Source organism: Oncorhynchus keta, unplaced genomic scaffold (assembly GCF_023373465.1).
Source record: "Oncorhynchus keta strain PuntledgeMale-10-30-2019 unplaced genomic scaffold, Oket_V2 Un_contig_8605_pilon_pilon, whole genome shotgun sequence".
NCBI classification, from domain to species: Eukaryota; Metazoa; Chordata; class Actinopteri; order Salmoniformes; family Salmonidae; genus Oncorhynchus; species Oncorhynchus keta.
Genome location: NW_026290143.1, coordinates 94,322 through 111,360, shown reverse-complemented (window position 1 = coordinate 111,360; position 17,039 = coordinate 94,322). Strand labels below are relative to the sequence as shown.

General features: G+C 39.3%; 1 protein-coding gene and 1 pseudogene across 1 annotated transcript; both read left to right on the top strand.

The window, feature by feature from the left end:
* Positions 1–3,059: 3,059 nt before the first annotated feature.
* On the top strand, positions 3,060–5,258 carry LOC118374688 (homeobox protein Hox-A13b-like). Its single transcript, XM_035761168.2, has 2 exons — positions 3,060–3,782; positions 4,078–5,258. Exons 1-2 carry the CDS (start codon positions 3,137–3,139, stop codon positions 4,317–4,319), a joined length of 888 nt encoding a protein of 295 aa, XP_035617061.1. The 5' UTR covers positions 3,060–3,136; the 3' UTR covers positions 4,320–5,258.
* Positions 5,259–13,137: 7,879 nt separating this feature from the next.
* LOC118374686 (homeobox protein Hox-A11b-like) lies at positions 13,138–15,413 on the top strand (annotated as a pseudogene).
* Positions 15,414–17,039: the final 1,626 nt, after the last annotated feature.

Here is a 17,039-nt window from a genome sequence, read left to right as displayed (position 1 = left end):
CAAATTGTGCCACGACATGGCGTATTAACATCTCCTCTGACGATAATGTTGACCGCGAAATTCACCGCCCAGAGCCAGTGTGTGGCTATGGCACCACAAGCCATTATTTGTCTAAGAAGAGTCTGAGTGTGTGACCATCATGGCAGATAGGAGTATAGGCTAGATCCCCTCCTTTCCCACACCGGCCCACTCCACCACTGCACTGGGGGTCTGGCCATGATCGATGTTGGTAGTAGCACAGCGTCATTGCTTTATTTATGACTAGCTCCATGACACTTTTTCGATGTCTGCGGTAGGGCCGCTAATGTCTCCACTGCGACCATTGAATTCTCTCATAGCCGCATGAACATAGGCTTAAATAACATAGGCCTAACATATGGTTTAACACAGCCCAGCCTCACTGAACTCGGCTCCATTCGAAGAGAAGGGAAGGAGTTCTGACTGTGAATTAGCAGCCATTTAGCAGGCTGCCCACTCGGTTGGGTGACAATACGCCCAAGGTTTGGAATGAAACACTTCAGTATAGTATATGCTTAAAGCACAGGCATATATCTCATCCCGTCCAAAATAACTTGGTAACAGCATCGACCGAAACCGTTGAAACAGATTTCAATAAATATGCACAATTGTATACTTTGTGTCCTCAAACATACAGGGACAGGCTATATATATTGGGAACTGTGTATCTTGGAAAAACGTGGGCAGTTTAATAGCTATGAAGAATACAGGTAACTGTGTATCTTGGAAAACGTGGGCAGTTGAATAGCTATGAAGAATACAGGTAACTGTGTATCTTGGAAAACGTGGGCAGTTGAATAGCTATGAAGAATACAGGTAACTGTGTATCTTGGAAAACGTGGGCAGTTGAATAGCTATGAAGAATACAGGTAAAGCCATTTTGGTGCAGTGTCACAACCAAATGCTAATGTTCTCCTGCAAATACCTTAACCATAAAAGGCACCTTCTCGGCCCATTGTATTGGTGTTCTTGCTTGTAAAATTTCGAATACATTGTTATTAAAATATTCCACGCAACTACGTCTAATGGAAGAAATGCAGTACAATGTATTCGTTCGTTCTCTCTCACAGACAAAGCCAGTGGCGATGTTGTAACCTATAGTATTTTGCTCATTCTAACTTAAAATAAGATATCGTCTAGCTTCGTTTTTCTTTTTCTTCTCGGCCGAATTTTCACGTTACATTTGTGCACAAGTAAAATGCAATTTTACAAACAGCTACTTTGTCATTGATTCGAATTGATGAGCTCAATTCGTTCCTCTAGTAGCCTGTAGCCTAACTGAGATAGCCTCTTACCACATGCATAAAAAATCATGGGAGAGCAGAATGTTTCTCTCATTCTTAATGAGCTGAAAATATGGTGCAGTTGAACTTCTCTTTGAAACCACCGTTTACTATTGTCTGCTAATGTTTCACACGTCTGAAATGCGAATGGAATGGGTTTCGTTCCTAGTTTGCCAGGCCTATGTCTTTACCCAGGTGATATTACCCCTGGATAAATGCCATGTCGGTAAACACGAAAACCGGTCGGATGCCCTTACATGTTTATGTTCAGCATGTTTCTGCAATTACATCATTTACTCACTACTTTGCCAAAAGCTCACATGGACAAATTAATACATATCCCCCACCCCCCAAGTCACTAAGAAATGCTATGGCCTGAATAAGCGCAGAGGTTTCTTTAAACATCGACAAAAGATCACCAATGGGTTTATTCAACAATGTAGTTGTTTGTTTTCTCACCTCTCCTGAAGGAATTCAAGCCATACGGTCAGTGGTTGGATGACAACAACATCTCTGGCTAGACGGACTGCAACTAACTTTCAACTTGACCTTGTCTTTGGCCTCCAGCAGTCTAACCCATGTGTGAAAGAGCTCGCTGCCAAATAGTGTGCTCGCTGCTTTCTCTCGGTAGGTTATAAAGCCTATAAGAGACCGAACAGCAGCTAGAATAGCAGTGTGTTTCAGAATATTGCCGTGGCATGCATGGTTTACATTTCAGTGAGTTTTACGCACAGACTATTCTTGATTTCCTTTACAGTTTGAATGACTATTTCTCCACCAAAGCATTTTAATGTAGTTTCACCTTCCTTGATATTTTCCTATTAGCTCAAAACAAGATGTATGCTGTGCTTCGTGTATATAAAACAAGATTCGTGTATATAAAACAAGATGTATGCTACTTAAAAAAGATGTATGCTACTGTATATAAAACAAAATGTATGCTACTTCGTGTATATAAAACAAGATGTATGCTACTTCGTGTATATAAAACAAAATGTATGCTACTTCGTGTATATAAAACAAGATGTATGCTACTTCGTGTATATAAAAAAATGTATGCTAAAAAAACAAGATGTATGCTACTTCGTGTATATAAAACAAAATAAAAAAAAAAATGGGGGATAAAAAACGTATCTAACGGCATGTTGTTTCCAAGCTATTTGCAGCACGTTGTTTTCAAGCTCAGCGCATTCTGGTCAATTATAATGTAGTAAATGATTTTCCATACTCACACGGTGTAATAAAATACATACAAAAATATAAATGAATGAATTAAATGTGTATCAACCCATATTTCGTACAAACTGCCTTGGCCATATAACTGTTGATAAATTGAAATGCGTAATGGCTGCATACATAAATCTGCGTCCACCACATCTCCATTCTACTGTTTTTATCAGCATTTTGACAAAAAGGATTTAAATGTCAGTCTCCATCCATGTGATGTTTCCTCAGCAAAATGCTAGGCTATAAACCAAGAATGACATCAGACACATTCCAATAGATTAATTAATAACAACTATATGGAGTGTAGGCCTATGGTTATCTGTATGATATCTCGAAACGGATCCTCTTGTTTAAAACATGTAGTCTTTTTCCTCCTAAATGCTATATTGTTTTAGAGTATAAACATTTTGGGCATGGAGCTGCATTATCTGCAGTCTAGACGTTTATCAGCTCCTTTGCATATCACGTGCCTGGCTTTGCCCAATAACCTTGCGATCTTTAGGTCCACACAGGCGCGTGAGTATCGGTTACTCTCCCAGATTCCGTATCTCTTTTTTCAGTCGTGGGGATTTTTAAAAAGAGCTGGTTGTCTCGATGTAGGGCATGCTATGACAGCGTCATTACTTCTGCATTCCCGCTGGATTGACCCAGTCATGTTTCTGTATGATAACGGTTTGGATGAGATCAATAAAAACATGGAGGGCTTCACAGGAGGCAATTATGCAGCAAATCAGTGCAGGAATTTGTTGGCGCATCCGACGTCCCTGGCTCCAAGCACTACCTACACGTCGAGCGAGGTGCCGGTATCTGGCATGGGCGAAGCTGTCAAACAATGCAGCCCCTGTTCCGCAGCCCAAAGTTCATCAAATGCGTCCTTGCCTTATGGATATTTTGGCAGCAGCTACTACCCGTGTAGGATGTCACACAGCAGCGTCAAGTCCTGCGCGCAACCCTCCTCTGCCTATGGGGACAAATACATGGACACATCCGTTTCAGGAGAGGAGTTCCCAGGGTCCAGGGCGAAGGAATTCGCTTTCTACCAAGGCTACTCCTCCAACCCTTACCAACCTGTCTCCAGCTATCTGGACATCCCAGTGGTACCCACCCTCAGCGGACCCACCGAGCCCAGGCATGAGCCTCTTCTGCCAGTGGAGCCTTATCAGCCATGGGCTATCACCAATGGATGGAATGGTCAGGTTTACTGCGCTAAGGACCAGCCACAGTCAAACCATCTATGGAAATCGTCCATTCAAGGTATGGATTTATGGCTATGCATTCTTAAATGTTTTCACAAGCTTATGCATATTTCAACATTATAAACCTCCGTTTATCAAAAGCAGAAACACCATCATTCGCCCTGCGTTGTTTTTCATTTTACAATTTGCATATTAATAATTCGTTAGAAGAAATCGTCATCCATCTTGTCACCGTAATGTGAGTTGTGGATAGACACGACAGATCCCATCGTTATAAGAAACTATACTACGGTTTTAGCAATTTTCCAGATGGTTCTAGGTTGATTAAGCATGTGTTTATGCTCTTCACACAGACACGGTATCTGGAGGTGAGGGCAGCTCTCTTCGACGTGGGAGGAAGAAGCGCGTGCCATACACCAAGGTACAGCTGAAAGAACTGGAGAGGGAGTATGTCGCCAATAAATTTATCACAAAGGACAAACGACGAAGGATATCTGATCAGTCAAACCTGACAGAGCGACAAGTGACTATCTGGTTTCAGAACAGGCGAGTAAAAGAGAAGAAGGTTGTCAACAAATTTAAGAGTCCCAGTTAGCTGTATATGGAACAACTGAAACAAAAAGACAGAAAAGGAAGAGACTTGAAGGTTGTTCAATGAAAATGAACTATATTATAATTTATTACACAATATAAGGCGTCCCCTTCTCGCCCGCCATGGGTTGGCTCTGTTTTTGGAGGTCCACTTGGCTTTTTTGTGGTTTTTTTTGTTGTCGTAATTAATTGAAACCATTCGATGTCCTGTGTTTGAAGGAAATGGGGAAATAACTTCCTCCTTGTTTATATATTCTGGTTCATACTCTATTCGACGGACATATAGCTTTTATAATTTTCTACAAACTGTTCCCAATACGTTAAATAACTCACAGCATAAAATATGACATCTCTACTCAGAACACAGCCTTCTGTAATTGGAAACGTAAAAACTCAAATCTGTGTGGGACAATTCCATTTGAGCTCCATCAGAGTACGAATTAATGACTGAAAAAATTGTGCAGCATTGATATTGAGGGTTTGAGATTATTCGTTGAATTTGAGTATACATTCCCTGAATTGATTGATATTGAAATGTTGGTGAGAGCGCGATAGCGCGCAACACGCAAATCGTTTATGCCTACGAATATAATTTTAGAAGCTGAAACATTTCCTTCACATAATGATTGAGCTATTAATTAGTACATTGCTTTACATTTACTTTATGCATTCTGTCAATATTCAGTTAATTTTAAACGATTACATTTTTTTATTATGTCTGAGTAGGCTACGTCTTTTTTCCCATACAGTAATAATCATCTTAACTCTGTTTTACGCAACAATTATCTGCGCCGTTATCATTGTTTGAAAATGCTGTATTTCGTTTTCTATCATAACAAATGTAAATACATCTGATTGTAATTCATGAACAGTTGCATTTAAAGTTTCCCCTGTTTTTGACTGCAAACATATAGCCAATGAGCTCTTCCCAATAAAAGTTGGAGAAACCCCGTTACTACGTTGTTCATATTTTTTCTCAGACAAATTTAAAGTCAGACTAGTAATGAGCATTTATTTTGCAATAACGTTTTGTCGGGGACATTTTCTTAGCTTTTTATTTAATTTCTTGAATTTAGGTAGGCTACAAGCCTAGCGTTGATACAACAGGTCAAACAGCTTTCCATTTGGTCATTTTAATGTTGTAGAGGCTTGCAACATTGAGCCCTTATAATGCTATTAGGCTATTGTATGAGAAATGCCCTACTGATAATGATGAGATGACAATGTTGCCATCTGCTGCCGGATCTGCGTCATTGCATTTGATGAGTTCAGGTGTAGGCCTAACCACGGTCAAACTGAACGAAAATATAAACGCAACATGTAGTGTTGGTCCCATGTTTCATGAGCTGAAATAAAATATCTCAGAAATGTTCCATACACACAGAAAGCTTATATCTCTCAAATGTTTTTCAACAATTTGTTTACATCCCTATTAGTCATTTCTCATTTGCCAAGATAATGCATCTTGACAGGTGTGGCATATCAAGACGCTGATTTTACAGCATGACCATTGCACAGGTGCAACTTGTGCTGGGGACAATAAAATGCCACTCTAAAATATGCCGTTTTGTCACGCAACACAATGCCACAGATGTCTCAAGTTTTGACAGAGCTTTCCATTGACATGCAGGAATGTCCACCAGAACTCTTGACAGAGAATTGAATGTTCATTTCTCTACCATAAATCACCTCCATCATTTTTAGAGAATTTGGCAGTATGTCCAACTGGTCTCACAACTGCAGACCATGTGTCACGCCATCCCAGGACCTCCACATGAGGCGTTTTCATCGTCTTAGACCAGCCACCCGAACATCTGATGAAACTGGGAGTTTTTGTGCCTGTAATAATTCCCTTTTGTGGGGGAAAACTCATTCTGATTGGCTACCCCAGTGGGTAGGCCTATGCCCTCCCAGGCCCACCCATGGCGGCCATGTGAAATCCATAGATTAGGGCCTAATGAATTTATTTCAGTTGACTGATTTCTTTATTATTAATTTAACTAGGCAGGTCAGTTAAGAACAAATTCTTATTTACAATGACGGCCTACACCGGCCAAACCCGGACGACGCTGGGCAGATTGTGCGCTGCCCTATGGGACTCCCAATAACGTCCGGTTGTGATACAGCCTGGATTCGAACCAGAGTGTCTGTAGTGACGCCTCTATTACTGAGATGCAGTGCCTTGGACTGCTGCTCCACTCGGGAACTGTAATTCAGGAAAATGGTTAAAATGGTTGCATGTTGTGTTTATATGTCTATTCAGTATATATTGATATATGCCTCCGACCATTGCCTCCGACCATTGCCTCCGACCATTGCCTACTCCATGCAGGTGAAAAACATGGAATGATACTTTATCCAAGATTTCTTCATGTGAGAAATGTTGCCGAATGGAAACGATTCACTATTGAGTACTATAGGAAATGTAAACGCTTACCTTGATGTACGTAATATTTATATGCTTGTTCTTAATATGGCAATAAAAGCGAAATTGTCCATTTGTGTGTTAGAAAACAAAGAGTGACACACATTCCAAAGGGAAATACACTTTGTTTTGTCTTCTCAATTGAGAACATTAAATGAATGCACTGATTTAAATGTGGCTAATAATTGGCAATAATGCGTGCATGGTATTTCGTAATCTGATTACGTTTTGTTACAGACTCGAATCTCCAACCTGGGCCTATATAGAAATCGACGGTTTTTCGATGCGCCCGTTGTTTTTGAATCACTTTTAAAGGAAGGCAGACACTAACTATTGTGGATATATGATCAAATACTCAATCTTTAAAATTCTTCTCAATATGTCCTATCTCCGTTCAGCCTATAACAACTTATAGGGAATTAGTGTGGATAGACTATATACAACTTCATATCAATTCAGCAGAAAATGGGTATAGCTGTTTTATGGATAAAATCACCGGAAAAACAAATATATAATTAAATAAATAGTTAAATATGAGAGATGATATGTTTAATCAATAGACTATACCTAAAATCAAAAGATGGGCAATATAAATGTATTTTTTTACAGTCATTATATATACAGCACTAACTATGACTGAAAGGAGGAATGTCAAATCAAAGTTCCAACTTAAGCTATACCGACTGGCGTCAAATTATACTCATTAAATGACAAGCAGGCCTGTATCGTGCAATGAACACTTTTGTGAACTATTTACAAACATACCTTATACTGTATAGTAGGAGCAGATGGACAGGCTACAGGAGGATGCGTCTTCACAGAACAGGGTCTTCATCAGGCTAAACATCACAACATCACAAGACCTAAATACAAACTATACATTATATAAGGGATAATCAACGAGGGGCTATGCTTCTATGGAAATAATGAACGAAATGGAAAGTGTGTGGCACGACGTGCTAGCGAGTATTTTCCAGAGAACACAGAGCACCGAGTTGATTATCCCTTTTATACCATGGCTATAATTTAACACATTTGCCACTAGAAATGTGTTAGTTGCCGCTATAAATGTGTTCAACATCCACTGAAGTAGCTAGCAAGTTAACTAAATAGCTACAGTAACGTTAGCTGCAGTGATAACCAAACAAACAGACTTCCTAGTTTAGCTAACCAAACCATCAATCCTAGTGTGCTATTATGAAAATAGAATTCAACAATATTGTTTTCAATTCGACTTTTGCTTTCAAAAGCAGCTCAAACAAAACATGTACAAATATAGTCATTCAATTCTACCGTCCAAATATACTGTGCATTATAGGGAAATAATGCACGTCTCTAGAATGCCCTTCAAGCCAATCAGAAAGGGGTATTCAACAATGCCATGGTATAAACAGTCCTAATGCAAAGACAACTCTATGGTAATTCATACATAACAAAATGTGTGTGCAAAAAAATACAAATACTGTGTAGTTGCGTGAGTGACATTCAACATCCCATCTATCAGAAGACCCCCTGGATGTAGAATACAAGGACTAATCACGTGGATAGCAACTATATATTTAATAAATGAAGAGGGATAGGTTTAGTAGTTCCAGAAAACAGGTTAAACCGATAGGAACAACTGTGTCCAGGAGGTGGATCCACGGCTCGTTTAAAAGGGCATGTCCAAATCATCTCTTAAATGGATTGTTACTCAATGAGTTGCTTTTCAATTATAATATTGAGTTGATTATTTGGGCATTACATGTAAAGCATTCTAAAAGTGTGGATTGCAGTCACTTGTCCATAGACTGCTTTCAAGGTAAGGAAACAAATGTGTAAATATGTAAAATCACTGAACTGTCCCTTTATGCTACACCCACATTACTCAGTATGTCCCACCAAGGAGAGGTCCCGCTATAGGTGCGGGGTCGAGGGAAATTATGGCGCTGGATTTTACAAGTCTGGACTGGAGCGTCTTACATATATAACCTGGGTCCTATTCACTGATAACCAAAGAGAAAACAAACTGGAAAAAGGGAGAGGCTAACCTGAACTTGTCCAATAACAAACACCCGTTTTCATTAGGAAAGGTTTTCAATTGCAAAACGTTTTGCTACGGTGTGCACTAATGGATACAATTCATGACTGTACTGTTTTTGCTGCCACCCAAAGGCTAATTTGACTGCAACACTTCAAGTGATTCCAGTGCGGTGTACACTTGGGTGTGGTCTATAGTAGACCAGCAGAGGACTGTTCAGTGCCCTGCATGAGATAGATATAACTATAACAGTCAATGGAATACATCAGATCTCTTCTAAAAAACAGAAAGATCATTTCAATTAAAGGGGCAATGGGAATTCCAATTCATCCCTGTTATACCCTTGTTATATTCATATTCATATTTTTCTAAATCATGCAATTGAAGTTTGACATTCAATTGAGCAAGTCCGTACACATCAATTTAATTGAATCAGATATACATACTCGTTTAAATAACTGTTGTAAACTTGTGTATGCTTGCCTTGGACATGTACAGTACCCATAGAAAGAATACTCCTTACACGTGTTGCCTTACAGCCTGGATTTTCAATGGATTGAATTAGAATATTCAGCAGCACATTAGTTATTGTCCAATTTCCAACACCAACCCAAAAACATAAGTATTGCAGTGACTGTTAACGTTGCTTTACCATGCAATTAAATGGCTCGGGGGTCCAGACACATTTCCGTTTTTTAAATGTGACGTTTTACACAAAGTAGGCCCCAGTCGATCAAATGATCAAATGCAATACTCTCTTAGACAATAGGTTTCGAAAAGGGTTCTTCGGCTGTCCCCATAGGAGAACACTTTTTGGTTCCAGGTAGAACCCTCTATAGAAAGTACTCTACATGGAACCCAAAGGGGTTCTGCCTGGAACCAAAAAGGGTTCTATTTAAAGGGTTCTCATAGGGGGACAGCCGAAGAACCCTTACATTCTAGAATCGGCCTTTTTTTAAGAGTGTATAGTCACTATCATTATAATTAGTTATGGTAATAAAATAACAAGTATGCCTGCTAGAACTATACTGCTATTTACTAATAGTAACTGTAGTAATAATAATAATAATAATAATAATAATAATAATAATAGTCTATAATAAGAAATAATTGTCGTTAATGGTGTGATTACAAATATGACGTTATTATTACAACGATTATAACCTTATAAATCAAGTAAATAATATCTAAGGGGTTCACATGTTGAATGGTTCGTCCCACACACAAAGCTGTCTTTTAAAATCCTGCTTCCAGGACTCTTGACTGCAAGTATGTCCTTAAACTATCTGAGACTTTAAGGAGGATGGATGGTGATGGGAGTTCCGCTTGTTACAACAACATATCCAATGCATCCTGGGTTCTTATGGCACTGCCATCCTCGGTTACTCCCTTTTCGTTTACATAAGCAGCTCTTGCCGTACATCTTCCATATAAGCATCTCTTGGCGTACGTCTTCTTTTATCATGATGTCTTTAGTGATGAGATGAGGTCTATCATGTTTATTTTCTCCTCTGTGCTATGCTTCTCCGGCTGTCAGCAGTCTCTTCTAAAGAGGCAGTATAGGCAGACATAAAGCTGTAATGTTCCCGCCACCCATATCATCTACTGAAAAAGGCAGTATAGAGGGACATTAAGCTGTGATGTTCCACATTTCCAAGTGCAAGGCACTTGTGTCGTAGAGATGTAGGCTAAACTCCCCCCACCTCAGCCTGAAGAAATGCTCGTAGGCATTTACTGCTATAAGCAGTAAAGCCTATAGCGCCTATACAGAAAAACAACATCTAAATGGCATAAATATGAGGGCGCGCCAGTGGAAAAATGGCTCACACCCAAGTAGTGGTAAAGTACAAATGTTTTCTATTTAAAGTCAATGGCAATGGAGCGTGAAAGATACATAACTAAGTTACCACTTGTTCTATAACACCTGCCTCTCACATGTTGACGAGTTCTTAATTAACGAGACAATTCCATTTTAAAAGCAGCCTTCGTGGCTATGGGTATAGGCGTATTTCATTCGGCACCATAATTGAATGTCAAATCACTGCAACGTTTTAGAAATTCACCAATATCTTTGGCATATAGCCTTGTTGATGAGCTTGGTGGAGTACATGTGTTCATCTTGAACGTGACCACCCATTTGTTGATCAGCCATGTTACATCTGAACTAAGAAAGGTCAAACTAACAACTGGTATCAAATAGATAGATTTTTCATGTAATTTATTTTTCAAAAGTAAAGTTTAGCACCCTATTTTATTTGTTGACAACGTTTAATTCGGATTTATAGGCGTTTCATACCGAGTTTGAGAAAAGCTGCAATAGGCCTATCAAACAGTTAACGCGAATTAACCATTGAGACATTTGTCACGGTAATGAACGAATGAACTTCATCCGGGGCACAGGGCAGGGGTGTTTGTGGCCCCTTTCTCACAAATGGTGACCCTTTTCCTCCCCCGAACTTGAGTTCTGCAGCACGCAAAACGAGACTGACTGTGCAATCTGAAGAATGGGATACAACAAACGAGATACTTTAGCATGGTTTATTAAAACACTTTTTAACCTATATATAGTTAGCCTAAGGGACTCATGTCATGCTCACAGAGAATACAACCATTAGGCTTTTGCCATAAAGTTGTATTATTTAACGAACCATTTAATCATTCAATATTTCGTAGCCTACAAATGACATGCATTCCAACAATTCCAAGACATTACAGTCTCCATTTTACGCACAGGCCTAAGTTCTCACCTGGAGCCTTGTTTTGAGTCTCGTTTCATTGAACTTCATGAATGCCATCTAGTCGTCTGGTGAGCACGCCGGCCGCAGCAGTCCCCACATGTCTGTTCTGACAATGGCAACTACACAGCCAACTGCAAAGTGCAATAAAACATGTCTGATTCGAGCTGATTGTGTTGGTTGATGCTGTATACCCTGAACTCTATTGTTGCATTTCAAAACACTAATGTCAGAACGTGTCCACTGATGCAGGTGATAGGAAAGAGAATGCATTACGCGCGTATGCTGCCATTCCATTCATGTATCGTACTCTCACTAGACTCTCAATAGTTTAGTTTATTATGAACCATAGTGTACTTTAGGCTATATGTGTATTAGAATATCCAAGAGATGTCCCATTTCCTGTGATGTTGGACGCAATATTCATTTGTAGAGTGCCCCACAATAGTATTACAATCTGACGCTAGTCTTGCTATGCTACGGCCCTGCATCAAATTGTTTAGCCATAAGAGATTGAGATTGAGACACGAGAGATTGTTTTGGTCAACAAGTGACAATTCTAACTTCGGATAGGCCTTATAGGAAATATTAACGGAAACTGATTCTGAATTTGCATAAAGCCTATCTATTATATACAAATAGAAATGGAAATGCGTACAAATATGTTGATATATAGAAATGGAAATGCGTACAAATATATTGATATATAGAAATGGAAATGCGTACAAATATATTGATATATAGAAATGGAAATGCGTACAAATATATTGATATATAGAAATGGAAATGCGTACAAATATATTGATATATAGAAACGGAAATGCGTACAAATATATTGATATATAGAAATGGAAATGCGTACAAATATATTGATATAGCGCTAGATTGAGATGGGCTTTTGTATAATACAATTGTGTTCTTCTTGCAGCCTTAGCCCACATGCTGTAGGCTAATATTACTACTAGCGTAATACATTAGTGGAAAAGGCATAGTGGTTGTGGAAATATATTGATCTAGAGCCTTTTATGGCAAATAGAAGGCTGTGGGTTGTTCTGGTATAATTATATTTCATACACATTGTATTTTACCCATACACTTTACAATGCCTTGATGTGTCCACACAACAGCACATGCGCCTTATTGACCAATGTATGTTCCAGAGATAGAGAGAATATAACACATGAAAATCATATTCAGAAAGTATTAACACCAGGATTGTCGATAATAACAACGGTTATTCGCACATGATGCCAACAAGGCCTTGATTTATCGTGACTTCAAAGGTGTGTGATATGAAATAATTTTCCAAATGTACAAGTAACCATACCAAATAATGTATTGTTATGATTACTTGTACATTTGGGAAAGTATTTAATACCACACACTTGAATTAAGAAACGCATTCACTCATTGCAATGCATCAGTTGAACAGACGTATCTGTCCAGTTCTGCCCCTGGTCACATGACTGGCGCTCTGAGGAATGGATGGAGAACAAACTGCACGTCAGCTTCACGTCTTACAATTTGTTGCTCAACGGATCTGCTTCAAAGTGACTGGAGCCTCGCAGCACATAGGAACGATGCGAAGGGAGGGTTGGTAGACTATTAGACTAGGCTACAGGCTACGCAAGATCGAATCATTATGGATTTTGATGAGCGGGTCCCAGTTGGGTCTAATATGTATTTGCCCGGCAGCTGCACCTATTACGTCTCGGGGACAGACTTCTCAAGCCTCCCTTCTTTTTGTCCCACCAGAGTCAGTCTTCTTGTCCCATGACATATTCCTACCCATCCTCAACTCTGCCACAGCTTCCGTCTGTCAGAGAGGTAGCTTTCAGGGACTATCATGGCATTGGTAGCTCCAGTAAATGGCACCACCATAGGGGCGGTATGTCACACTGCTACCCCACTGAGGACACGGTGCATAGGGACTGTCTATCAAGCTCGACCTCCTTGGGGGAAATATTCACGAGAAATAACTCCAGTGATGTCTATCACACCAGCAGCTCAATCCTACATCAAGTCTCCAGGGCAGTGTGAGTAGGAATGGAGTGTTACCTCAAGCCTTTGATCAGTTTTTCGATACTGCTCAAGGGAGCGCAGACAACACACCAACAAGCGAACACTCCGTGGACAGAACTGCCACCAAACAACCTATAGTTCCGGTGACCGGTTCCGACAAGTGCCGGGATACAGAGGAGGGAACGCCGGGCGAGGTGAGCTGCAGCCCGGTGTCTTCTTCCGGCAACAATGAAGAGAAATATAGCGCCAGCGGTGAGTATAAAGACGACCAGCTCTGTGAGAAAGTTTGCAATCTAACGCGCTGCTATTAAGGCGTTTATATGCTGTTTTATAAGCGCGTAAGGTTTATTGTGGGGCTGTAGATCTACCCCAACAAAAACGCTGTTATAAACGACAAGATCACGTGCTTGGAACTGAAATTGGCCGTGAAAGACAGAGAATTTCCCATTGTAAAATATTGGAGCATTATTTTTAGGCCTATTAGACACATAGCTTGGCTTACTGTTCAGAACGTATCAAACGACTGTAACGACAACTTCATGCATTTATAGATTTATTGCAAAATGATATTTTTATACATTATAACTCAGGGACGTAATGAATATGTGCTGCATGGTCCCCCTTATAACCTGAATGGTATATTGTTATTATATTAATATAATCTTAGTGATATAGTATAAGGTGATAAAGTAAAAAATTAAACAAATGTAATAGATGTAATTGATTCTTTAATATTTTTAGCCGGGAGGATAGTCCATTCAGTAACAATTGCCACCCACTGTGCACAGACGTCAGTTCAACGTCTAGTTTTGATTTACATTTGGTTGAGTTGTCAACTAACGTGAATTCAACATGAAAGCAACAAAACAATTCACCATGTCATTGGATTTAGGTTAGAAGTTGGGTGAAAAAGAATTCCCTTACGGTGATGACGTTTTGCAAATCAATCAGTTTTTCACGTTGATTCAATGTCATCATATTTAATTTTTGTTGTTGAAATGACGTGGAAACAACGTTGATTCAACCAGTTTTTGCACAGTGGGCACTGTTTTCCAGAGAGTCCTGGGATCCATCAAATCTATAAAAACATACACATTACATAGAAAATGTGTAGAAAGCACAGCATACACCGTAGAATACATTAGGCTAGTATACACAGCGCTAGAAAGCGTTTACCACTGCGTTTTGGTAATGATGTTCCTTTTGGGAGGTGTTTGATGTTGTCCAGAGGTGTTATTATTGGGGCTATTGCTTTTCACCACCCGTCATTTCCACATACTGAACTCTAAGAAATGTCATGATTATGTTGCATAATGTACCCTAAATATGCATAGAAATGTGGGGATTTCATGCTTATTAAAAAAGCAAAACATGGCCAAAAACATGTATCCCGTTCTACCTTAATTCAAGGCTTTCAGTTATAGTTTTTATGATTAAAAAAAAAGCACAACTTATTTTGTTGTCATTCTATTTAGACTCTTGTTTATAAACCTTTTGACACCATGTATGTATTTTTGTACAGAACGAAAGCAGCTTCCTATTTGATCTTTCTATGTGAATTGCAATTCTTCCTTTCAGGTGGACAGAGAACCCGTAAGAAGAGATGTCCATACACCAAATACCAAATCAGAGAATTGGAGAGGGAGTTCTTTTTCAGTGTTTACATCAACAAGGAGAAACGTCTTCAACTTTCGAGGATGCTCAATCTCACCGACCGCCAAGTTAAAATCTGGTTTCAAAACAGGAGGATGAAAGAGAAGAAACTGAACAGAGACCGTTTGCAGTATTATACCACGAACCCTATGCTGTAACACTGGTTGATGGATGTCGCCTCCCCTCAGACAAGGCATGCATGAAGCTCAATCGCTCATTTCAAATTCCTTGGTCTGAAAATTCCTCCCGTGATGGACAGACATTTGTAGATGTATTTGTCCATCATACTTAATTTGTTGAGAGTAATATCTAGTGTAATATTATTATTATTAGGCCTATTGGCCTATTTTAATTAATAGGTGATTTTCTTGTTGATCTTTTGATCTTGCTATTTGTTGTTATGAAAGTGCGGTGCCACCAAAACAGAACATATATCTGGTCGAATCCGTAAAAGTCACATTTTCGAGCAAATTATTGAATTGGCATCAATGCATAATGCATGAATTACACGAACGTTAGATTTACGCGCGCCCATTTCATATCAAATTCGACATTTAACGATGTAACATATTTAACAACCTGTATCTTAACATTTATTATATATATATACCTACAAAGGGTACATACCTTTTCCATGACGAGAAGGCATGATTTATCCCTAACTTTGTTGGTTGTTTGTTGTCGCCATTACACGCGCACAGAAGGACTAGGCTATAGTTTAAAATAGGCCTGTTATTTATGCATTGATTGCCATTGTTTTTGTTCTCGTGAAATATTCGACATACAAAGGTTATATTGTAAAGTTGTTCAATCATCCCTGATACTTGAAAGTGTTCGTTTTGTTTAAGTTCTCAATGTCGGAACATATCAGCTATTTTCCTGCGTTTTTGGCAAGAGAAAAGCTGCTCCAATACATTGAGCTATTGGGACATTTTACTTCTTTGTCTTCATTTTTGAGCCAATTCAAATGTTCCTCGGTGTAAATATCCTACGACGGATTTTGGAATTATTAGGCCCTATATAGGCTTAGCCTATTTCACACACCCTATTGGAAACATACGAGTCACAGGTCGAGACCTTTCCGTTTGTTTTCTTAGTTTATTTTCTAAATTGGATGAATGGGTCTATATGTCTCGAGAAAATATCTCCTTGTATGATTCTCGACATAAAACCTGGCTGCGTGGGTCATATCAGATGTATGATGTATTTGACTTTACATTGCCCCCATGGGCCGAAATGGGATCCTATGCCGTTAATGTTAAATATCCATTACGGAAGTTCCACCCAAAAGGTTGTCTAGCACGTTATTTTATTGAACTTTATGTACCATGCTAAACCATCTATCACCGGACGACTTTTATACAATCAACGTCTGGAGTTTAAATGTCCCACGTTTAAGTGTATTGTTTCAAAAAGAATACTCGGCCTATAAAAAGAGAATGTATAGCCTACTTTAAATAAATAAAGCAAAATACTTAAGGTAGCCTATATTTAAAATAAACTTGATCAGTTGTTGTTTTATTATATTGCCAAATGTTGACATTAGACCTACTGATTCTGTATTAGGCCTATGTGTAAAATTGGCTCACGTTTGTCAATATTTCGGTTAATGTCTTATAGTTCAAAGCCTATGGGCGTTCATGAATAGTGGGCTAGTGAAAACACCAATTAAGAGTGATAGCAGCATGAAGCTAGTGTAGATGGCCGGCTGCAGCCAGTCCGGGTGATGATGGTCTTGGGCCGTGCATCCTGTCCGGTCAGGCTAACCGGAATGCCGCCTTTACGGACACATCCTCCCTGTTGCTGCAGCAACTTGGCCATAAAACGCGTCTTCGTCTGGAACATTTGTACAATTGGAGTGTAGTGCAA

What these genes read in the sequence shown, in the direction of transcription:
- LOC118374688 (XM_035761168.2), top strand. Translation starts at nt 3,137, where the DNA reads ATGACAGCGTCATTACTTCTGCATTCCCGCTGGATTGACCCAGTCATG. An exon ending in ATGGAAATCGTCCATTCAAG is followed by an intron (nt 3,783 to 4,077) that starts GTATGGATTTAT and finishes CTCTTCACACAG; the next exon opens with ACACGGTATCTGGAGGTGAG.